General features: G+C 37.4%; 1 protein-coding gene across 1 annotated transcript in view; it reads left to right on the top strand.

Annotated features, from left to right (window-relative positions):
• Nucleotides 1-24,752, top strand: part of PID1 (phosphotyrosine interaction domain containing 1) — a 156,443-nt gene that overhangs the window by 41,458 nt on the left and 90,233 nt on the right. The window contains exon 2 of the mRNA XM_024210898.1: nucleotides 17,409-17,555. Within this exon, the coding sequence (XP_024066666.1) occupies nucleotides 17,409-17,555 (147 nt within the window). The remainder of the gene's footprint in view (nucleotides 1-17,408; nucleotides 17,556-24,752) is intronic.

The following is a 24,752-nucleotide window of genomic DNA, read 5'->3' as shown; positions in this document are numbered from 1 at the left end:
TATATATATATATATATATATATATATATATATATATATATATATATGTAAGCAAGCAGGTTAGTCCTATAGGCTACAGCGCTCTAACTCGCAAGTGTATCCATGCCCTTAGTTTATCCAAGAGATGGTTAACAGGTGACTTGATCACAATCTATAAGTCCTTATACAAGGAAGAAATTTCTGATAAAGAAATAAAAGGCATAATGAGATCCAATGGTTGGAAGCTGCAGCAAGACAAATTCAGATGTAGAAATAAGGTGCAAATTTTTTAACAGTGTAGGTTATTAACTGTTGGAACAACTTGATAGTTTCTCTTCATATGAAGTCAAAACTGAATACCTTTCCAAGTTATGCTATAGCTCATGCATAAGTTATTGGCTGTGTTGTGCTGGAGGTCAAACTAGATGGTCATGATTGTCCCTTGTTGCCTTAAAATCTATTAATCTTTGAAAAACATGCATACTTAATCAAAAACAAATATAAAAATAGTTTATAAGCTTGGATGACTACCATAAATCCAGTAAGTCTGATCTCATACACAACTCAGGCTACAGAATCTATCCCACCAATTGTTGTATCAAGCCCATCAGTCATGCGTGGACTATAGCGTATGTGCTGTGGTTAAATTCTGCTAAAGCTATAAATAAAATAAGTTGTAAAAGGAAAGGCAATAGTACTCAAAATAATTTTTAAAAAGAGTGGGAATACCCCAAATTAAATGTTGTAACTTAATTTTAAATAACAAAGTTCTCAATTTTGCAAACTTAGATTTGTGCTTACCTTTACACATTGTGAGTAGTCGCTGAAGCCAATGGAACTACTCACTTTGTTTAGTTAAGCGTGAGTGCAACTTTTTTCAGGATCAAGGCCAAAGTTAGCTACACTTCGTTTTGTTTTGTCTTTTGCTAAATATTAATGTTTCAGCACACACGTTGTCTTCAGGGTTGAAATGTTGCATTTACTGGGCTAGACTTGAACTGGCAGCCAAAGTAGAAAAAACACATTATTCTAGATTCAATCTACTGAGCCATTCAAGTCCTTGCAGAATGTATTTTCAAGCTGCCAAGAGCATAATGCAGATCATTAGTGAATCTAACTATTTTCCATCTGTTTCTTATTCTTTTAAATGTGAGCATTACCGATTTGTTGTTGTTGAAAACGGGGTTGGGTGTACTTGGAGGTAGAACGTGGAGAATTTGAATATAGAAGAGTTGTACTGAGCACTGCTGTCTATACATGGTATAGTCAGTGAATCATGGGTAAGTGTCCAGTTCTTGTCATTAATTAGTCTACTCCATTCTTTTTAATTAGTCTAATTTAAGTCTTGACACATCTATATAAAAATGGTCCTTGGTCATAGCAGCTCTTGTCTGAAAACCTTTGACTCTGAACTGCTAATAAACATGTTAACAATGATTGCAGTATCTTATGTATTTACCTTTTCAGATGGCTTTTACAATAAAATTCTGTTTTGGGGAAGTGGGAGAAGGAAAATCTTTCCCTTTTTAATTGCATAGTATTTTCTTGTAGTATCTGAGAAAGTAAAAATTACCTTGATGCTGTAATGTAGCACATAATTGTATCTTGCAGTCCTAGTATAAAAAGTCATGCATAGATTGTAGACTATTGGTTTTACTAACTGAACACAGGGGCTACTACTGTATGGACTTGATAATGAGCCTGTAATTTTTGCATAAGCATTTCTTGCTGGCATTTTTCTCACGGACCATAATTTGTCTTTTATTTGTTGAGGATAGTTTTTGTGAAACAAAACTCCCATTCATGATGGGCCGAGCAAAAGTAGTAAAACATCATCGTAGCTGGGCTTCATTGTACACTGTGATTTTATGTCAAGAATGTTAATGATTTGTTTATGAATAAGTGAGCCTGTAGTATTGAGAAACAATATGTGGCAGGATTGCTGAATGGACATTTCGAAAGCAGAGAATTCTTGAATTGAGTAAGCTGTAGATGTTTGTCTCTCAAGCTCATTGTAAGTATGCTTATGGATTTTAAAGAGCAGCATTTACTTAGTGGATTACTATATTCTGCAGTACTCATCCGACATATGTATCAACTACCTGCTGATGAAGCAAGACAAGTGGTTAAATATGCTATTTTTAAGGGCAGTTAATTACTTCTAGGTGGTTTAATTTACAAAAAAAGGTTCCTTCCCAAAAGAAATTCTGTGCTTTAAATGGCATCATAGTAAGAAGTTTGAGGAGTCAGCATAGATATGAATGTATTCTTGAGGTTTCAATGCATTGCTTTGACTTAACATTTTATTTTGTTGAACACCTGTTCAGCCTTCCTGATGAAATTTTAGGTGTCTCTCATGGTCATGAAGCATATAATTTCCTAATGAGTGATGTGAAAAACTTGGGACGATTTTTCAATTTTTTTGTGATTTCTAGGCAAATTATTCCAAAATTATTTTCTGAGCAGGAAATTTTATTGGTTGATGGAAAAGATTACTCAACTACACATGTCCAGTGACTGAAAATCCCTGAGCGAAGGGGTGGGGTAGAGGGGACAGCAGCCACTGTTTCAGTGATGAGTGCCATAGAAAAGCCCAGGAAAATTATTATTTTTTAATTCAGTTCAGGGTTTGTGTGGTGTTCAGTAAATAGCATATGGGATTACACAGTGAATAATGAGGATAAAAAGAAATATTGAACAGCTACCTCATTCCCTGAGCACTGTTCTACATGGGCACTGAATGTAGCAGCGGTCCTGTGGAAAAAAATACTTTGTGATAATGCAATAAAAGACTACATCCTAATGTACATGCACAAGGGGAGACAGAGTTAAGGTTATTTGGGCAACCTTAATTTTGGCGCTTCCTAATTTTTGAGCTTTTTGCTTTCCATCCTTAACGTTCCTTTTAGCATAATTTTTTGGGGACGGGCGGGGGAGTTGGTATGGAATATAGAAATACAATATAACAGTGAGAGTATGTTACAGCTGCTCTGCTTGCTTCTGTTTTGTAATATTAGTTATGGTATTGAAGTAGCATCTAAAGCAGCAATCAGGGATTGTGCTAGGTGCTGTACACAGACATAATGAAAATATGCCTGAAACACCTTATAGATTAAATACTTAATTTTTTGTTCGTTTTCTGTTTAGTAAATAATGTAAAATATAATAACTTCAGCAAGACACCTTTAAAAATTATTAAAATTAATGACAGTTTTATGTTTACGAAGTTGTGACCTCCAAATCTAATTAAGGCTACCTGAAAAGCTGTAGGTACAGAATTATCTGTTTGCTATATGTGGAAGCATGGCAATGTGAATCACTGTGCACGTCTGTCCATGAAACCAGGAATTTCAGCAATGTATTCAGGAAACCTCTTATGCAATTGACATAATGAAATACTGTTGCGGTAGAAGCTCTGTAAGTAAGCTCCCTTCCTGTTGACAAAGTATGTCATTTCTTGAAGTTGACCTTTGTAATATAGCTCATTTCTGTGTAAACGAATGGTTACCACTGAGATTGCGATTTATATGAAGGATAACACTGACTTATCTGAAAATTATTTGCAATTATTAAATAAATAAATTTGAGTGTGTCTGCGGTGCTATTTTCCCCCAAATCCTCTGTTTCCATGTTCGCTGTGGCATTAACTGCTGGAATCTGTTCTGATGGGAAATAGTACAGTATTCAAATAGGTATAACTTTGGCACGCCACCTACGATCATTTCCTCAGGAGCCTATGAGGATAAACATGTAAGATGCAGAAGCAATCTTATGGAGAAAACTGGATTTCACTCTGAAATACCTTTTCTTTCTGCGCCAAACAGGACCGAGTCTGGCATCAGATTAATACCTGCCGCATATTCTAGCAAGCTAGCTTTTAGAGCCGTTGGACTGTGCTTTCTGCTCAGACAGTACTTAGATGGCGGCAGGTATAGTGGGTACAGATAGATAAACAAGGGTAGCTGTCAAATCTGTTACCTTGCCCATCTCCATAATAGCAGCACCTACGGTGGGGATAAATCATCATCTTCCTTACCATCACTTCCTACCATCCCAGTCACTGTGGGCAGATTTGCAGGTGGTGTAAATTGTCATAGCTGTATTGACATTTACACCATCTGAGGATCTTCCCCAAGACCCTGTATATGTTATTCCTTTGAGATTATGGTATATTTATTACTTACACTACTTGCAGACTTCACTCCCACCTCCACGCTGGACTTGTCAGGTCTCTGATAATGATTGAGTGAATAAACAGCCGAAGTGCTATGTTCTACTTCCATTCACCCTTACATAACAACAGATGCAGATAAAAATATCACTGAGAGTATGGAGGAAAATGATGTTAATGGTGATTTATTTTATACACAACACACTCTCCATGTATATAGTGCTCTATTGAGCTTCACCAAATATTTGGTGCGGTTTAGTGGTGCATTACATGCTCGAAGTGTCCTCTATCTAAACATAAGAGGAAACCTCAAATCAGTTTCTCTGTCACGTCAAGGATATCAGTGATACTAAACAGGTTCTGTTAATTTCTAAATGTAGCAAAGGTAAAATGTGAAAGAAAAATATCCATACTAAAGGGCAAGTATCAAAGTTATCTACAGACACTACAGGGAAGTGGGATTATAACCAGACTCTCATTCAATGTGTTGGTAAAGCCCTGTCCCTGTTAATCCTATAGAAGAGGTGCCATTCAAAGGACAATGTCCAGACAGAAAATCATTATTTTAAAATATTCCTGACCTTTGTTACCAATAACCCATAGGTTATTAAACCAAACATTGAAACAAATCCAGTTAATTTTTCACCATTTTTGCTGTTAGTTTTACTTTTTGTGTTTTCATTCCCTTGAATGATGAAATTAGACTGATCTTTCACTTCTGTGTATAACCACTTACATTTTCTTCTTCTTGTGCAACTAGAACATTGCTGTTATGTTTGGGTTTCCAACTATGATGGGAAATGTTTTAAGTCCCAAAACTTCTGTTCGCTCCATTGCTCCATGAGCATGATACCCTACCAGCAGTTGAAGACCAGAAAAAGCAAAGCTTGGAGCATGTCCATTGATGTCTGTGACCATTCGATTGCACCCTATAGCGGGCAAGCTTTGCTGAATGTGCAGAGGTCTTTTTCTATCACCAGGCTATCAGAACATCTGCGGGACATTTTACACTGAATTAGCTTGGAAAGCATGTAGCTGAAGAAAGCTGTGCTATGTGCATATGCGTGGTGAACTCTAGCTATTGTAGTGGAAAATTTTGTAAAGGTGAACAATGAATGGGCCTCATACACAGCTCTTGCCTTATTCACAGTGCATCTTATAAGATAAAAGCTATACAGCTCCTAATGTGTATGGGGAGCCTTTCTGTGGATCTTGCAGTCTGCTCCAGCAGTGAGTGTTCAGTGGATTGATAATATCTAGCCAAATTGTTCTACATTTATTTTTATGTTGTTTTTTTGTAAATCCATTTTCTACCACAAAAGTAAGAAGCTATTTACAAATCTGCAAGCCAGATCATACCTTTTCATAGTAATATCTCTATAGGAGACAGGCAGTGCTGTTAGGTTCTCCTTGCAGTTTCCTCTGTATTTTTTCCGTTGTGAGGTCAGGCTGACCTCATATGTAAGAAACCTTGGAGATGCACAGCTTATACATCTCTGCCATGTGTGTAGAGACCTGTCATTATATACTGTCCCTCTGCCTCACTGCCATGTGAATAAGGGTTTCAGAAGCAGACACTTTGACCAGTTTATGCTGCCATTTACACCACTGCTTAATTTGGCCTGCAGACTTAGATGGGAGTTGCATCTTGTTAATATAGGCAACAATTGACTGAATTTAATTTGCAGAGTAGAGCACTTGCTTAAACTGTATGTTCAATTGGGAGACTAAAATAAAGCTATAATATGTAATTCAATATTAAAATAGTTGAAAGAACTAATAGATGACGTATGTGTCCTTTGGGCTGAGCAGTCAGAATACAAACAGCAAGAAACTGCAAAACCGATCAGACAGGCAGGCTATAAAAACCATCACTAAACACAAAGTTAAATTGCTGAGAAAACATTTTTTGGGTGGGGAAACTACTGCATTTATTTATTTATTCAGGATAGAATTATTTGTTTATTTAGGTTGGTGGTTGGGAAAGGGGAGTTTTCAGTGTGGAAGCAGAAATCTCTTTGTAATTAAAGGTACTGTATAATTTTATTAGAGCTCATATAGCTTTACAGCTGCATGCACTGGAATTGATGCTAAAGTCACTTCATTAATAAGCTTTTGCATTACATTAGATTGCTATAGAAACGGGGGGCATGGAGACAGCAGGGAAATGTTGGCCAGGCAAGTATGGCTAACTACTAATTTATTTTAATTTCTTTGGCTCTTTCACATCTGCTTAAATAACTGTCTAACACAGATAAGTTGGAGACCATTTGTGTCCTGGGTGTTCAGAAATTTTTGAAGTATTATATTAGAGCAGTAACATATTGTGCAAGGACCTTGAGAAGCTTGGAGCTTTAAAAGCCAAAAATGCTTTCCTTATGCATTGACAATCTATATTATTTCCTTTCACCAAGCCTGAAAAATGTCATGGTTTTGTTTGCAATAATTGACAGGATTTGCACCAAGAAGCCTTTAAAAAAACAGCTCATTTAAATTTTCATTTCTACTGCAACTTCATCACACAGCAACCTTAGCCAAAATATTCAGATGCAAAGCTTCTTTTTCAAAGCAGAATTATTTAAATGAAGTTATTGGGAACAGATTGTATTGAAAGTGGTCATAAAGCATTTTTTTAAAAACGCGATCACACACTGAGTGTATTAAGGGTCTGATCCTGCAGTCTTTCTCTGTGCAGAATTTTCGTAGATTTCAAAAGGAGTGAAAGACTTGCAGATTTGGGCCCTTTGTCACCAATCCTGAATTTGATGAGGGGAACGTGCAAGTGGAGAGGATGAGCCCAGGCTCCTCTACCAACTCTAAAAAGACGTGACAACAATAGGAACTGTTACCTTGGTGGATATTCCAGCTGGGGAAGACCCTGACTATTCAAGGACCTAGACCTGAAGTTCCTGAACTAAGGTGAAAGCCCTGAAGCCCTTGCAGTCACTGAAAGATTTCTCTGTGATTGGACTTTCTTTTGATATACCCCAAAAGGGCTGGACTGGAATGTGTGGCCTAACCAGGTGGACTGAGCCATAAAAGAAGGGACAGACCTCACAAGGTCTATAACTGGAACTATAACTGAAAAGGGGAGATGTCAGGGAGGGAGACAACTTGCCACATCACTGTCTGACCACCACTTGGTACTGGTGGTGAGTGTTCTCCTTTTCAGTGCCCAATAGGTAAACTCCATGCTAAGAACAGAACTGAGATTTGATCTTACTGTAGCGCTTTCATGTAATTAACCAGACAGTTCTTAGAAGGATAGTTTATGCTCATTTTCTATAGAATCTCCTATTTATATTATAAATTCCACTGTAGGCCACTCTGACTCATAACCTATAGGAAGTGGGAGGACCTGAAGTCAATGTGGATTTTATCACTGACTTCAAGGGAACCAGAATTTTACCCATAGATTCTGGGGCATGTTTACCAAGGTTTTTTCCTGGTCATAAGCCTGTGTGTGTGTGTGTGTGTGTGTGAAATTGGAGTGCAGCAAAGCAGCTACAATTTCAGTTATTAGGGGGGCTGCTAGGGACTAGCATAGCCTGAGAAGATGGCAGCACTGACCAAAAAAAGACTCATGGCCAGAATACTGTAGAGAGTGCAGCAATTTAGCACCTTCCTCATGGAGCTCTGCCCCACAGGAGACCCACCGGGAGAGCGGAGATGGTAACACTACTAGTCCTTTGCTGGGGTGAATCCCTCCTCCAGTGCAGAGGACTTAGCTGGGGTAGGGATGTGTCATGCACCCTCTGTCCATATACCTGAGGTAGGGGTTGTGTCTCCTAAATAGTCTGCTTCTGTTCAAAACCATACCATTCTTCTTAGTGCTGCCTACTCTCTTGGGGAACCATGGTGGCTCCTTTCCAACAATCAAATGGAACCCTTGAGAACATCAGACTTAAAAACTCAGGTTCAGACCAATGAAAGGCAATGCTGTCAATTAGCAACAAAGGTCAATGAAACAATTACACCTCTACCCCGATATAACGCGACCTTATATAACATGAATTCGGATATAACGCGGTAAAGCAGCGCTCCAGGGGTCGGGGCTGCGCACTCCGGCAGATCAAAGCAAGTTCGATATAAGTTTCACCTATAACGCAGTAAGATTTTTTTTGGCTCCAGAGGACAGTGTTATATTGGGGTAGAGGTGTAACTGTTCTATATAAACAAATGGATTATCATCATGTTAGACACTCACCATCACATGTAGCTGTGAATCTAGGAATTTGGTGGACTTTCATTTGGCTCGTGTTTAAAAGCTCATGTAAGCTTTGTTTTGGGAAGAGACTCACGTCCTTTGTGTCCTGTATATTGCTAAGCTCAAAACGAACTCTTAATAAATAATACACACTTCACTCTTTTAAAGGTCAGTATAAATTCCCTATGTGGAACAGGCACCTCACTAACCCAACCCAAATCTTTGGTTCACAGGATAAGCTTTACAGAGGTGGTGAGGGAGCACTCCACTATATAACTGCTTAACGAGTTATTGATTTATTGCCGAGAAAGAAAGAAGAAGAGCAGCAATATGACTAAAATGCTTTTTGAAAAGGTTGGGTTAGGGAATGCCTATTTTTCTGGTACGTATTGTACTAGACAGATTCAGTCTCCCTGTCACAGAGAATGGTGAAAGACCTTTTTAAGGCATTCTCTGACACAGAAAATATTGGAATGGCTCCAGCAGTAAATTGAAAAATAAATTGCCTTGTTCATGCTGCATGATTCCATTGTTTTAATATTGGGCCTTCTGTATCCCATAACATTCCTACTGAAAACTCAACTTAGGAAAAAAAATGGTTGGAGGGCATCGGAGAGGTTAGCTCAAAATAAAAATGAATAGACATGACGTATCTGTGCCTGTGTGTGTTTTATTTTGTTCTCTCCTTTTTGACATCTCTTATTTCTTCATTTTCTTCACTTCCTTTCTTTCCTGTTCTGTCATCTCTGGTTTCTGGTTTGCATTTGATCAGGTAAGTGTACATAAATACTCAGGCTTGCACAGGTGAAATTCTGGTACACTGATCCTTTCAGAAATTTTAATCCAATTTAAGAATGCTGATTTGCGTGCGCGCGCGCACACACACACACACACACACACAATGTTGCTTGATGACAAAAGCTGGTGATGAGAGGATAACACCTGTGTTAAATGACATGAATGTAGTCTCCTTTGTTGATGTGCTTTCGAGCCAAGTTTCTTGTAGCATTTTCGTTTGCTCACTGCTGGAGTTAGTTTAAATATTATTAGAGATGGAAGGAATCAAAACAAGAAGATGCTGTAACATACAAACACCATGCTAGGGTTAGTGGAGTCCAAACAGGTGTGAAAACTTTTAACTATTCACATCAGATGTAATCATATGGATCCAGACAGGACATGCGACTATTGTAAAAATTGTTAAGTGAAAGTTATTGTACTTTGTTCCTAACAATATTAATAATATTTATATTATTCTGCTTAAAATTATTTACTGTGGACACAACACCAGGAGTATTCAGCAATCAATTTCAAGATATACAAAACAGTCAGCAATAAAAGAATTGAAATTCATTATTTAATTACTAAATAATACGTAATTTCATTTGCATGCTTAATGCTGACATTGAGAAGCTTTTTCCTCCCCATAGGAAGACAATAATAACAGTCAGCTAAATATTGAGTCCCTCTCACTTAGATGATGATCTTGATAATGGGACTCTAATTATCTAGCCCTTAAATCCAAGCTGTAAATTTAGCATCTGAATAAGATTCAGAGATGTTTACATCTGGGGTTTTGGGTTTGCCTGTTGTAGAGATAAGATCGGTCATGCACTTCTCATCTGGATTCATACTTCCCCAGAGTTGGGAGGGTGTTTGCATCTGGGCTTGTGTTTTTGTTTGAGCAGCAGTCCTGCTGACTGGAATCACATAAACTTGGTAACAGAACCAAGCAATCCAAGCCAGAGCAAACAAGTACACAGAGTATGAGAACAAAACGTTTCACATGAATTAAGTTGTCATGAAAAACAAATTATTTGAACTTGTAAGAAAACAATGCAAAGAGAGCACCAGAACAGGGGACTGTGTAATTGTGGCCACTAGCAGAGCTTGTGACTTGTATTTATAAAACCCTGATGATTAGAGTTATTGAAGACAGCATATGACATACCACAACAAAGAGCAAGATGTCTGCCTACCGATTGGCATTGATGATGAGATGAAATGTACCTTAGTGCTCACAAGCAAGGATGCAACAGAAGGTCCCACTGAAAATGTTTTTGAAGTTGAATTGGCTGCTCTTCCCTTTCATGCCAGTTCCCTTCAAAATATATATTTACCCATGTCTCATCGTCTTAAACAAGCCCAGCTGTGATCAATCCTTCTGTCTCTCCAGCAACAGCCCCATCTCCCGTCTGCGATTCCCATCTTCCCCCTCTCACTATCTGTGAGATTCCATCCGGATTTCATCCATAATGCTAGCTTAGTTCTTCTGTGTATCAGCTTTACACACAAACATCTTCCATATGGCTTCATCTTACACCTGGAACAAACCCTACCATATTGCTTGTAAGAAATCCGCTAGTTTCATATGATAGCTAGGGTAAGCGTCACTGAATTGGCACTTTTATTATTATTATTTATTATTATAGAAAATGTAATGACATTTTGCAAACACATTCATAAAAATTGTATATATTTGATTGTATTCTTAGCCTCCACTGTTCATATGTCACTTGGGGCAGGCACTATGCCTTCTCTTCATATGTTTGTACAGTCCCTAGTATGACACCTCAATCCTGATTGGATCTTCAGAGTCCTATTGTAATTCCAATCTTAAATAACAATAATAATAGTAACTAACACATCTAAAATGCCAAAAGTACTTTTAGTTGTGAATCTATCCTTGAGTTGCTCTGATTGCCATTATAATTACTATAGGGTTTAGAGACATAATACAGGAGTAATTAGCTATTTTTTCATTGAAATATCTGCTGTCATCTGAAAGAGAGTTAATGAATTTGGTTTGATATATTAGCAGAATATATGTACATGTATCTTAACAAGAGACAAGACACAGTCTTAATAACTAGCTTTCTAGAATTTGATCAGTTTTAAAAAGATTACCCTAACCGGATTTGCTTGAATATAAAGAATCATGACATGATCGTGGATTCTACACACTTGCATGCATAGTATTAGGGTTTGCATTACATGGTAATGGGGTTTGCATTGCTGATGGAATGAGTTTTGATGCTAAGTGTGTCCATCTCCTTTATAAAGGATATTTATTGTATTGTCCAGTGGTATGTTATGTGAATGACTAATAAAGAACAAATAGATACTGTACAGTAAAGTTGAATGAACAGAAAATAGTATTTAAAGTATATTAGCAATATTTGTTTAAACAAAAACACAGATTAAATGTGGCATTTATTTGTATCCAGTGGCATTTGCTTTAAATAAAACAAAAAGCCTAGAAATAGGTATTTTTTCACATATACAGTGCCAGAATTTTTCCATTCTAGGTGAGGACTTAAAATGCGGGAGGTTTACTCTGAAATACTTTGCATCTGATTATAATCTTGTTTAGACTGGTGTAAATGGTGATTAGCTCCACTGATGTCAGTGGAGTTATATTTGTATAAAACTGATGTAAGCATATCTGGGGGGCACTGAACTTCTGAAGGTGTCTGCATTTTGAACAATGTGTAAAAACAAAGTTTTGCTCACCTGTGGTCATTAAAGATACCATGGCATTTTTTTGTAAACAGCAAGGCTGTTAACCCTGATGTCTTGGTCAAAATCCAGTTGAAGTAATTATATTCTGCCTTCCTAAATTGATTCTGCAGTTTCCATTGGATGCACTCTCCTAATCTGCTGTGTAGTGTTGTTGTGTGCTGTTAAACAATTTCTGTATTTCACACCAGAGCTAGCTGGACTTTACTGAAAGGTGAATGATCTCTGTATAGAAGTGAGTAAAATGTTAAGTGTTTTTTAAACTTTTAGAATGAAAAGAGCTATAGATTGAGTTGGCATTTTGCTAATGCAGCAATATGGCCTTCAACTGGAAAATCTTTTCCAGTCTTGGGTGCTGCATGGGGGTTGAGTTGTATCCTTTTATTGTAAAACCAAATTGTAGTGATTAATCTATCTTTCAACTACTTCCAATTCAAAATACTTCTTTGATACATATTAATATTTTACTGTCCTGTGTGTTGCATCATTTGCTGGTCCATGGGTACATGATCAACCTCTAGCAGAATTCAAATAATCTTAAAACATTATGCCTGCAGGTGTAATTACTAGCAACATTTTGTGAGTCCTGAGAATACAGATAAAGTCCCAAGTTTAAAAGCTTCAGGGTTTACATTATCACACATACCAGGGAAAATGCAAAAGCAGCTGAGCTTTTGTGTATTTAAAAAAAAAAAAGTCACTATGGAAATCTTGTTAGGATGCAGGTCAGATTATAATCTCACATACAAAGGTGAATTTCCAGAATAACTCATTGAAGAAATGAAAACTTAAAATCTGACCCACTGTCTCTAAATCCTTGTGTTAATGAATGATAAAGGATAAGAGAAAATTGTAGTATATGACTCTGATCATAGTACTGGGGGTCAGTTTGATTCTGATGTCACACAAGTGTAAATCAGGAGTGATTCCATAGGAATCAGTGGAATTACACTGCTGTAAAATTGGTGTGGGTAATAGTGAACGTTGATCATTAATTAATATGAGTATTGAGAATTGCTACTTAAGCATTAAAGATGAAAAGCAGTGCATAGTACTAAATATTATCATTAGAAAGACATGCTCTCTATATTTTCTCTCCAAACAATCTTGTTTAATTGTATGTGGTCATGATGTTTTCTTTTAGTCCTTTGACCATGGAAATGATTTTTATTTTCTTTGACATAGAAACATACCTTTCTAATGATAATATTTAGTACTTGTGCACTGCTTTTCATCTTCAGTGCTTAAGTAGCAATTCTTAATACTCACATGGGAATGATTTTTATTTTCATTGACAAATTAGAACTAAAAACATAAAATGTTAATGTTTAGTTTTAATTATATCTTATGACTTAGAGTGTTTAGTACATATAATTTCCAAATTGATAGCTGTGAAAAAAGAATTGTTTTAAAGAAGTACTGTATTTGAATATTTGGAGGATCACTGTATGAAATATGTGATGAAAACACTTAAGACTAGAACGTTGTGGCCTTATGAATGATTAATCTATATAGCTGATCTTTGTGGTCTGGTGGTAGCACATTTCGCTATTCTTCAGTGTAAGACTGAAGATTACTGTGCAAGACTAAAATTTGCTGTCACTGGGGCAAGAAACACTTTGAAGGCAAGACCCCTGAGGAAAAATGTACGTACTGCACTACACTGCAGTGATCTCTCTGGTCAGCTAAGGAGTGGGGCTGCTTGGCTACCAAGAGGGAGATTCAACCTTCTTGGGCTAGAAGGGAGGTGAACTGAATTGAAGAAGGTAATGTAAGAACCTCAGTGGTTTCAAGAAGGGCTTGAAGGACCAACACCATGGTTTTGTGTTAAGGCTTCCTAGGACGATTATTAGCCCAGTAAAGTTTGTGTAGATTTTTCAGTTGAATAGGTTTCAGATCCTGCAAACATGAAAATACAATTATAATTACCACACTAATCCTGTTTGTGTCATTCTTTGGGAATCAATTAGGCTAGTTTACCTGCTCAAGGAATTTGAAACTTGCTGAGAAGCTCTTGGTGTTTATATTGCTTATTGGCTCTTTGTGTTTCTTGTAAACATACAGACAATCAACAACACTGTCTACATGGACGGAATATAAATTTAGGTACGGTTCTGCTTCCTTGAGGATTTTCAATATAAGAACTACCACATGAAATTGAGTAGTTCTGGCACATAAAATGTAAATGATAATAGTGTGCCCTGAACTGTTATGTATTAAATTGGTATAAATCATGCTTCTTAAGAGTGAGTTTAATGTTCTTTAAAAGTTGTGGATTGACAGCACTGGAAAGCTAATGTCTCAGCTGTTAAAAAACAAACAAACAAAAAAGATGCACTGGTCACCATTAAAAGTCAGCATTTGCCAACAGTTTCCACTAAAGATACCAGTTTGGAACTGGAACTAAGGCTAGATACACAAAGGGCCTTCAGTGTTGCAATTTCTAACTTCAAGATGCCTTGCCACTCAGTGGAATTTCACAGTCCCAAGTTAGGTGCCTTGGTTCCTGATACAATGAATGGGGAGCATTAGGTACAGGAGCAGGTATAAATACATGAAAGGATGTGGGGTGCTTGAAATACAGTTAATTAAATAAAACAGGGCTATGGGAATGATTCTCTTTTTATTTCATTTAAGAGTTTCTCCCCCCACCCCAGCCCTTCTTCTGTTGTCTCCCTAAAGTGCTTATCTGTGGCAACAGCAGTTTTGGCCCATAGTGATGGAGTGGCTAGGCACTGGGTTAGATTTAGTTTTTAGTTTGAAATGCTTCCAGCCATGAACTCTGTTTGGAGTCAGAATCAGTCTACCAGTAAAATAATAGTTGGTGAAAGTTTTTTATAAAAAGTTTGAATTTACACCCGTCTCCCCCAGCCAGCCATCCACATGCGTGAAAGAGCAGAGCTCCTCTGGGCTGGAGTTCTTGTGTGCTTGATAGAACGGCCATGTTGTTCTCGAGGTTGTGTCGTAGAGGGGAAATTAATAAAACCTGTGAGAGAATGTTGGCAAGTGAAGGACTGTGGTGAGAAATTCTCTCTCACAGCTCTGTGATCTGCCCATGTTTCAAGCCTGTATTACTCTTTGTATTATTTTTTATGTTTTCTTCTGAAGAAATAAATCTCTTTTCTCAGCAGCAAGTTAGCAAATCTGTATTCTATATTTGTAATTTAAGGGATACAGTGGCGCAGGTTAGTAGATTAGCAATTCCTTAACTGGGGTAGCAAGTAATGTTCCATAACTGATCTTACATTCCTCTTTTCAAATTGAGCATCTCAAACTTTGATAGTATTTTGTGCTAAGCAAGGGCAATAAGGTATTTATTGATGATTACCTGTTCTGTTCATTCCCTCTGGGGCAACTGGCATTGGCCACTGTCGGAAGACAGGCTACTGGACTAGATGGACCCTTGGTCTGACCCAGTATGGCTGTTCTCATGTATTTCTAAGCCTTTACTAAAAACTTACTGAATGAACCTATGAAATTCAAATCAATAAACTCCTTATTCAAAATAGAAAGAAATGAAATAAGAGTATGTAAAAATGTTCCCAGAGAGCTTAGTAATAGCTAAGAGTGCTCTTCTCCATAAATATATGTCAAAGTATATTCTTTAATGCATAATCATTAATAAAAAGAGTGCTCTTTGCCTAAGATAATATGTTACTGTGCTTAGGAGAATGAATGGGATAATGTATAATATGAGAGAAAGCCAGATTAAAAATATGAGTACATCTCTTACCAGAGTGAAAACCCAAATGGCTGCATAAACAGCACGGAAACATTCAGAGATGCCCTGTAGTATGATGACAGGCCATAACTTCATGGGTAGAGTAGGAAAGCAAGTATTATTTTCACAGACCATTTGTATTTCTGCCTTTTCAGTACACTTATGAGAGTGTTTAGGATGCTATAGATTCAATATTCATCATCATAACAGTCGTTAGTACAAAACATTGAGGAACTAAGGGCTAAAGTGTTTCAGAGTAGTGTATTGTTTTAACAGTCCTTCAGTTAGCACCCCCAATGACATGTTTATGTAAATTATATATAGAGGTTGTTCCTAAGGACTTATCATACATTTTGAATGGAAAATCCATTTAATAGGGTCTTGAGTTTAAAGCACAGAGTTTAAAAATCAGAAGACATGGATTCTAGTCCCAGTTCTGACACAGCCTTTCTGTGTGACCTTGGGTAAGTCACTAGGTTTCCTGTTTTGTAAAACAGAGACAATAATGCTTATCTTATTCCTGGGAGTGCAGGAAGGCTAAGCTAAATGAGGTTTGCAAAGCATGCTGAAATCCTGTGATAGACAATGCAAAGTGTAGTTTTATTAATAAAATTTCCTCTGCTAAATTGGAGATTAAAATTTAGTTTTAGTAAAAATAACCTCAAGTATGGTAAGATTAGTAAAGGTTTATAATTAATGGGGCCTAATTTAGAGGCTGTAATCAATGAAGCCGCTATTAGAAATAGGTTCTGTATGTTGTTAGTAATGTCTTGAAAATGTTCATAACTGTATGTCCTTTCCAAATAAATACTGACGAGCAAACACTATATATTTCGGAGTTCAGGATCAGTTGAAAGTTGACTCTGCAAAATTGGTTTGGAAATCTCTCAAGAACAGGTTTTCTTTACTTAAAAAACTTTTAAAATGTTTTATTGTTTTACATAAGAGTTTGTTTTAAAAACTTGCCATTTAATATTATTACTGTTTAGTCTTTATTTTTAATAATTTCCCATTCTAAGCATAGGGAGTACTATTAAAAAAAAAAAATAGGGCGGTAAGTGCTACCTACTCTTATGGACCACTACTGTGATTTACCTGAGTACACTATATATCATGTTCAAAGTCAGCAATGAAAGGGGGTCCAAAATTAACAAGCCAAGGAATCAAAGACAAATGGAGAGCGCCTGACAAGGCATCCAACTCAATGGGAGTGTTGCCAGTGAAGTCAGTGGGAGCAGAATTGAGCCTTGAGGGAGGGGGAAAATAATAAATACTAAAAAAATTCCTTTGAAATGTTGATTGCTGAATTATAGGGCCACAGAGATAAGGCATTTTGTCTTTTCCTTTTTTCGTCCAAATGTTTTGATTTTCCCATTTTATCTTAAGTAGAGGCTTGCTGGGTGTGGTCTGACTTTACCAGGAAGGGCAGTTTGTGGAAAGATTCAATGTGTGACTGGGATCTTGATCGATTTTAGTGGGATCTGTGGGTGCCCAGCACTCCTGAAAATCCGGTCACTTTCACTTAGGTACACAAATATGGATTTAGTAGCCTAAAGTTAGGCATTCAAATTTGGAAATGTGATGTTCTAAAAGCTACTGAGCCGCTCTTTGTGAGTGTCTTATTTGATTGTACATGTTTACTAATTTCTAATAGTAATATCTTTTTTAATTTATAAAACATCCTCCTCCTGCACATGAGGCTTCCAAGGCACTGAATGGACAGTTAAAGACACTCAAGTAAACAGAAGTATTAACTTTCAGTTCTCCTTTGTCTGAATTTAAGTGAATTGCTTTTTTGTTTTATATTTTAGCATTTTCAGACCATGTTGAAGACCAAGTTGAATGTCCTAACTCTTCGGAAAGAGCCTCTTCCTACAGTGATCTTCCATGAGCCAGAAGCCATTGAGCTGTGCACCACAACTCCATTAATGAAGACCCGGGCCCACACTGGATGCAAGGTATTTGAAAAATCAAAAACCCAAAATGCAAGACAACTGTGGAATTGTTCCACACATATAAGAGGAAAGTGGAAAAAAAATCATTTTGTTATTTTGGAAACCTCATTAAATAATGCTAATACTCTGAGGTTTATAAATCAAAAGAATCTTTCGGCTTTTTTAAATTAACATTCTGCTCCTTAATAAATGAGGTTCTCATGCATAGAGAATGAAATCCCAAAGCAGTTTTGCAATCCTGGCAATAAATTGCACTTGGATCCTGGCTTCCATAATTGCTTATTATACTTAACACGTAAGTGTTTTAGTGATGGTGTCATTTCACCTTGGCTGATTTAAACATGATTATCGGTACTAACACCGAGATAAAAGATGAGGGTCCCAGGCCTAAGCACCCTGTTTAGTAATCCTTACTAATGTGCATATTAACCCATTGAAATGGGTTTGCAGGATCAGGCTTGAGATCATATTTAAAAATAAAGAATTAGACCTTGAATTAGTTAACCAGCAAGATGGCTTTGTCCAATTACAGCAAACCACAGCTCCTGAAAAAGTGTATTTGTCCTCTAAACTGCTTAAGTGCATAAAGTACTTTCTCTTCTGTGACTATTTAACAATAGTGAACAGATCTGCTGGTCTGTCTGGGTATATCTGTTTAAATTAGTTACAAAACTAGGTTAGCCCAGTGGAGCCACAGATGCTATGGGAGATTGAGCTGGATTCTCAGTTGGCTTGTACATCATCAACAGGATTGTTAGCTAAGTTCCAGTTGCTGAGCCAGATACATACCTGAGCCCAAAGGTAGTGAGAGAACGGGTCTTGTAGTCTTGGGTGTCACTTGTCGTGCAAGACCCTAGCTGTAAAATAAAACTCTTTCTGATATCACAGTGGTAGGTGAAATAGAAATTTCAAGTTACAAGTAAAACTTACAAGATCTTTTGTGCCTGTTGTTTCTGGTAATAGCCGTTGAGATATTGCCATTTGGTAGAGGTGTGGAGGGAGAGGTTGCTTGATGGTGGTTTCCTATGCCTTACACAGCATTCTCAGTAGGTAAAGGAAATGAGTTGTGGGTACATTATGAAATGAAATGCTTTGCAGTGTTACGCTGCTTTTTCCTGGCATGTTGGTCACCAGTGTTTTATGAGCAAACCTTTGTTCTAGGAAGTTTGACATTCTTGTGGCTCTTTGCTGTGAGTGCAGCTGAGAAGAGCTCATGTTCAGTATCAAGTGCCATTACTGCATTGTGTTGATACTGTAGAACACAGGACAAATGAGCCCTACACAATATTATACGTCATTGCTACTGTCTGAGGTTTCCCTAATGATGCCTTTTGTCCTTTGTGTTGATACATAATGAAATTTGGAGAACATCCGTAGTCAAAAGTATGGACTGTGAAGGGTCTGGCTTTCACATCTTGTGTGATGGGGTTAGGCGTAGCAACACTCTCTGAAAGGAAATTTAACTCTGCCTCTGAGAGTATGATGGTAGAGTTCAAATCAGAGAGTGCTATTTGACTCATCCTTCGGTTCTTTAACAAATGAAATCTCTTGTACTGCAAGTGAAGGATGTTGTAGAATGAGTTGGAATCTATAGCAGTCAGAATCCTATTCCATATTTAGCTTTTTACGAATTTATGTGAAAAAGCATCCTATATTTGGCTGAGGGGCACGTGAAAATATCAGCTACCACTATATACATATCTTCTTCCCCTACTTGTCAATGGCAACAACTGTATGTCATGTAGTGTTGTAGTCCATCTCCTTGCCAGAATTGTTGCCTACAATGTAGTTTCCAGTGCTTTGTTGAGTTAGTCTCAAATGACGCAAGAGATGAGGCTTCTAGTACCTTTCCTAGGAGACCATTCCGTATTTGCATTGCTCTCACGGTTAAGAAGTTTTTCTTAGTTATTAGCTCAATTTTTCCCTTTCCCTATTTTACCTCATTGCTACATTTATTTATCCTTCCCTTCAAATATTTGTAGCTGGTTTGGCTTCCTCTCCCCTTGAGGCTTAACACCCTCCCTCCCCCCGCAGCACTTTAGTGACTAATTCATTTTTACTTCTGCAGGTAACTTTTTCAATAGCAATTGCTGTTTTTCTTTTGCCCTTTGGTTAGATCCACCAAAGGTCCTAGATGAATAATGAAAAACATAGCAAATAGAGTTGGGTAAATAATATGCGACTATCTGCTGGGTGAATAATTTAGGGAAAATTTAATTGCATAATTTTTTTTTAAAATTGTGAAATTTAGCTAAATTATTCAGCAAATGTTATTCAGGCAGCTTTACCCTACCACAGTTTCCCTCCACCATCCAGCTTTAGACTGTTGAGTAAATTTGCTTGCTAGATTGATTTCTGAAAAAAAGGTTCACCCAGCCTTTAAAAACCATCAGATTGCCTCCAGTGTCTGCATTTCCTTAATCTGTATTCCTAGACTTGCCTTTTTCCAATCTTATCATATCATTCTAGGTTCAACAACATGACTCCACCAAGCAAACGCACACTAACACAAACAAGATATAATTTACATTTGATTTTGCAGCACAGAACTGCAGTTATTCCACGTTCAAAATTCTAACCGTCCTGGTCGCTCAGTGCAATATTAACTTACTCAGTAGCACAAGTTCCAGCTCCTCCTTGCTATCCCTGCCCTTCTTTTCTCTACCCTCTTTCTTTGAAATTCCAAACATACTGGCAAGAGCACGGCTGCAGCCTCAGGATTTCAAGCCTGAACACCTCAGATGCCATTGCAGACTCTGCTTGTGATTTCATATAGTTCATGATGCAGGCCAGCGCAGCCAAAACTTCCTGGGTAGTGTGTGCTGTCAAAGATTCCAATATATTTCTTAAGATGAACAGACTAATTTATGAGAGAGGTGAGGTCAGAGCCCAGAGTGTAAGCTTGTGTTCTACTTCTACTGCTGACACTGTGTCCTGCTTATGGTCTTGGGCAGGATACTCTGGTCTTGATCCTACCCGCTGCTGAGACCCCTTATCTCTCAAGAAAGTCAACAACATGGGTGCCAACAAGATTGGATGCTGTTTTTTTCCCAGCAATACTATGAGGTTTAATGTAGTTAATGTTTGTAGACAGTGACAAAAGAAAAGTGTTTAGCGTTTTGGTCACAACAATAGTAGCTGCTCTCAAGAGAGAAACAAAACACCTTGGTTAATCATGGACCTGTACATAGAAATTCACTATGTGAGTTAAACCAAAATACAGCTGGGAAGGGGAGGAGAAGGCTAAGAATAAATGTTTTATTGTTTCCAGCTCACTTGTTGGGCCAGATTTTTAATCATTGGTTTCTAAATTGCCCCCTACCAAAAATTAAATACATATCTTTTTGTATGTACACATGAGTGCAATTTAGATCCCCATATATGAAAATTTGGCTCCCCCTTGTTCATATGCTGAAGATTTAGATTTGATTGTAGTTATCTGACTTGTAGCTCTTTGATTATTAATTGTGATGCATGCTCGTGTTTTCAAGTGGAAACTTTCTCTCCTTTCAGCACAACACTAAGTACTGTAGCATCAGGTAGAGATTGGAAACCTGGAATACTTCCCGAAAGTAGGTTGCTCAAAATGGTCACTTCTCAAAAGTAGCTGCTTCTACTGTCCCTTTTAACAGATTTTTTTTAAAAGTTTTATCCTTATCCTTTGAAGAAAATCAAATATTATATTAGTTTATGCAGATTTCAAGGCTTCTTGTTTTCTCTCTCTTAAAGCTATGGAGGCATTATAAGGGATTTTGTGTACTCTGCTTCTGCTTTTCCAGGCATTGTTACTGTAATGCAAAAGGACAGAGGTTAAAAATGTTGCCTTGTAACTTGTGAAGTGGTGTCATTGGTTGAACATTTGTATTAAATTATAAGGCTCTTCAATGTGAAGTCTGTATTGCAGAGTCAGTGACCAGAGTCAGTAGTGGTTTCATTCAAATGTAGTGATCCTGCTCTGAGGGCAATTTTCATTCTTCCTGTTTCCATCAGTTTGGATGACATAGTCCCTTATACTTGGATTGACCAGGAGGTCTCGATTAGAGCAGCATGAGCCTAGCAAGGAATATTATTAATCAAAGCTGATTTGCCATAGTTTAGGTACAACTCATTCCTTTCCTAGGGATAAGCTCTTGTTAAATGGCAACATAAATTTCCATGATACAGCATTTTCAGGTATGATACGTTGCCTGTGATTTTTCTTTTTTATTTAATTGGGACGATTATTAAATTCAAGCTCTTTGCTCATCTCTGTTGGAAATGTAATATTAACATTTCTGAAATGACTTATGTGAGCTTAATGCTTTTAAAGTTCTTTTCAAATAAGCTGGCAGGTAACTTGCATAGGTGGCATTAGTGAGATAATGACATTTTAAAACCAAATCTGACTCATACTGATAAAGAAGAAAAATTAAGAATGAATGGAAGCAGGTTTAATTTATGCCTGTTATTCTGGAGTTGGTGAAAAGATATTTTCACCAGCAGTAGAAAGGACCTAATCCTGTGTTTGGAGTGCCCAAATGGTAGTGGTTAGTGTAGTTTGTGTTCTGTGCACGGTGGGGGTCCTGGCCCACAATTGGAGCTTCTAGGTGCTACTGCAATATACATTATACTAATAATCTTCTGTACTTGGTGTATGATATGTCTCTGTTGAATATTGAAGACCCTGGGCCAAATCCTTCTCTTCATTAAACCTGTGTTAGTTCATTAACTTTATTGGAGTTACTCCAGATTTAACAAGCATGACATAAATCAGAATTTGACCCTCAGTGCAAAAATCCATAATTAATTTCTAGAGTTAATAGTAAGCGATTTGCTCTCATGCCTGAAAAATAATGATCTGATTATGTCCAACACAAATAAGAAAATTATCATCAGGATACTCGTAAAATAGGTGTACTAAAGTTGCCCTCCTGGGCCTGATTCTGATCTTCTTTATATTCGAGAAATAATGCCTGTGAAGTCACCAGAGTTGCACCAATTTGAAAGCTGGGGTAACAATAGAGGATGGGCAGGAACAGACAAAAGTTTAGAATCCTAGAATAATATATAATTCCTAAATTAAATAATAATAATAAATAATAATTAATTATTATTATTTTATTACTGATAAATATCCTTGTTAAATTTTACCAAACTCTTGCTTGGGTATTACTTTTTGTCTATTTCTGCTTGTCTCCCTTGTCTATATAGATTGCAAACTCTTCGGGGTAGGGAGTTATTGTGTGTCTGTAAAATATCTAGGACAATGGGATCCTGATTCTGATTTGGGGGGGGGGATTCTTAGTGATACCATAATACAAATAATAAATAAATAATATAACAATAATAACCACATGCAGTGTCTTTTGGACAGTAGCCAAAAGCTGACATGTCAAGTCCCTTTTAGCTAAATAGAACACAATAGCCTAATAGGACCATCCCTAACTCCATCCTTTTCTTCCCAATTTGTTTGACAAATCCCGAATTTTCATCTCAATCACTTAAAGAAAAGTGGCAAACCACTACCCCGAACTACATGTTTACTATTTCCTGCCCATATCTTATGCTACTGAAATCTAGATAATCTAGATAGTGAGTAAGTAAAATGTGATGCAAATAAAGCTTTTCTTCTCACTTGAATACTGAGGGTCAGCTTGTGGTCCCTGCTCTGGCCTCTTTGTGCAATCCTGGTGGAGCAGAGGGGCTGAAAAACTGCCCTATGAGGTCAGTTGAGGTTTCTCCTGGCGTGGGGGAAATCCCAGATGACATAAAGTTGGTTTAAGGGGGTTTGTCAGCTGGCAATTTCTTGGCTGGTCTAATGGCTCATAGAGATCTGTTACAAGCTGAGGTAATGGCCCCAGGGGGCAGTATAATTTAGAACAGCCGCAGGGTTGAAATTATGCCCAGCAGCTTCAGCTTTAGAACAGAGCTCTGGTGCAGCTAAGAGTCCAGGTCTTAGTTTAGATTTCAGTTATATAATGAAACTGCTTGGTTATTTGTGTTCAGATATACAGAATCATGTCTAGTAACTTTGTTTATCTCTAGATGTGAGGAGTCTGGGTTCACAGGTGCAGTGGAGATCCCCACTCTGAACTAAGTGCACATGGCAATATATTATTCATTCAGAACAGCGGACAATTATGTATTAATACATAACAGAACATGCATTTGCTTTTTGACATCCCTGGTGCTTAAAAATCTACTGTTTTATTTCAATTTCCTTCAGATAATTTAAATACCCTCCCAACCTTTAAACATTTATTGCTAATTTGGCTACTCAAACCACAGTTGGGTAGCTGCTGCATATATTCCTAAACCCACTTCATCTCATCCTAGACCAAATAAAAATGTTCTCTTTGCAGCTGTAGTGAGGTCAGGAGCAGTTTTCCTGAGCACAGCTGCATCCAGCCATAAATATAATGTGGCTAGCAGCTAGCTAGCTTTTTGATGGTCTTTATTACCATTTTGTTAGATCATAACTTGAAGGTGGCCATTATCTTTTAATAAAGAAACAAATTAAACAACCCAAACAAACAAACTAATAATAAAACCCTAATCCAGGGTTTCTTCTTCTTCTTCCACATATGCGAATGGGAAGCACAATGCCTCATTTTCTTTTTGCTTCATTAAGGGCTCTCTATCTGCTACATTTAAGCCATGCACATTTTATACTGCAAATTGACAGTGTTACTCTAATTGCCAAGTTCTCCCTCCAACTCCTCCCAGCTGCATTAGGAAAAATGGCACAGATCTTAATTGCTTCAGTGTGTTAGAAGATTATATTCATCAGTGGGAGAGGTGGTGAAATAGGACTTGGTTTTAGAGGCATGATTTCAAAAACTAGAGGGCACAACAATGCCTTACTCTGGGGAAAGTTGCTTGTTGGAACATTCATTTACACTGCCCCCAGCTAGTTTTCTTGGTCTAGAATTACATGAATTGAAGCATGCTTTGTTTCATTAACCTAAGATTTCAATAGCAAAGTTATTGCAAAATTTTAAGAATAATACTTTGTTTTTACATAGGCCATGTCCATACTTGGAACTGGGGGTGTGATTCCCAGCTCGCACAGAGATCTAGTTTTCATCGAGCTAAAAATAGTAGTGAAGCCACAGTAGCACAGGTAGCGGTGAGCAGCAGCATGAGATAGGAGCACTGAGTACAAATCCATCCAGACACCATGGGTACATATTTGGGGCAGCTAGACTATGTCATTGCTTG

This window comes from Terrapene carolina, unplaced genomic scaffold (genome assembly GCF_002925995.2).
Source record: "Terrapene carolina triunguis isolate 2854851 unplaced genomic scaffold, T_m_triunguis-2.0 Scaffold88, whole genome shotgun sequence".
Classification (NCBI taxonomy): domain Eukaryota; kingdom Metazoa; phylum Chordata; order Testudines; family Emydidae; genus Terrapene; species Terrapene triunguis.
Note: the sequence above shows the minus strand (reverse complement) of the source record. Positions and strands in the feature narration are given on the sequence as shown.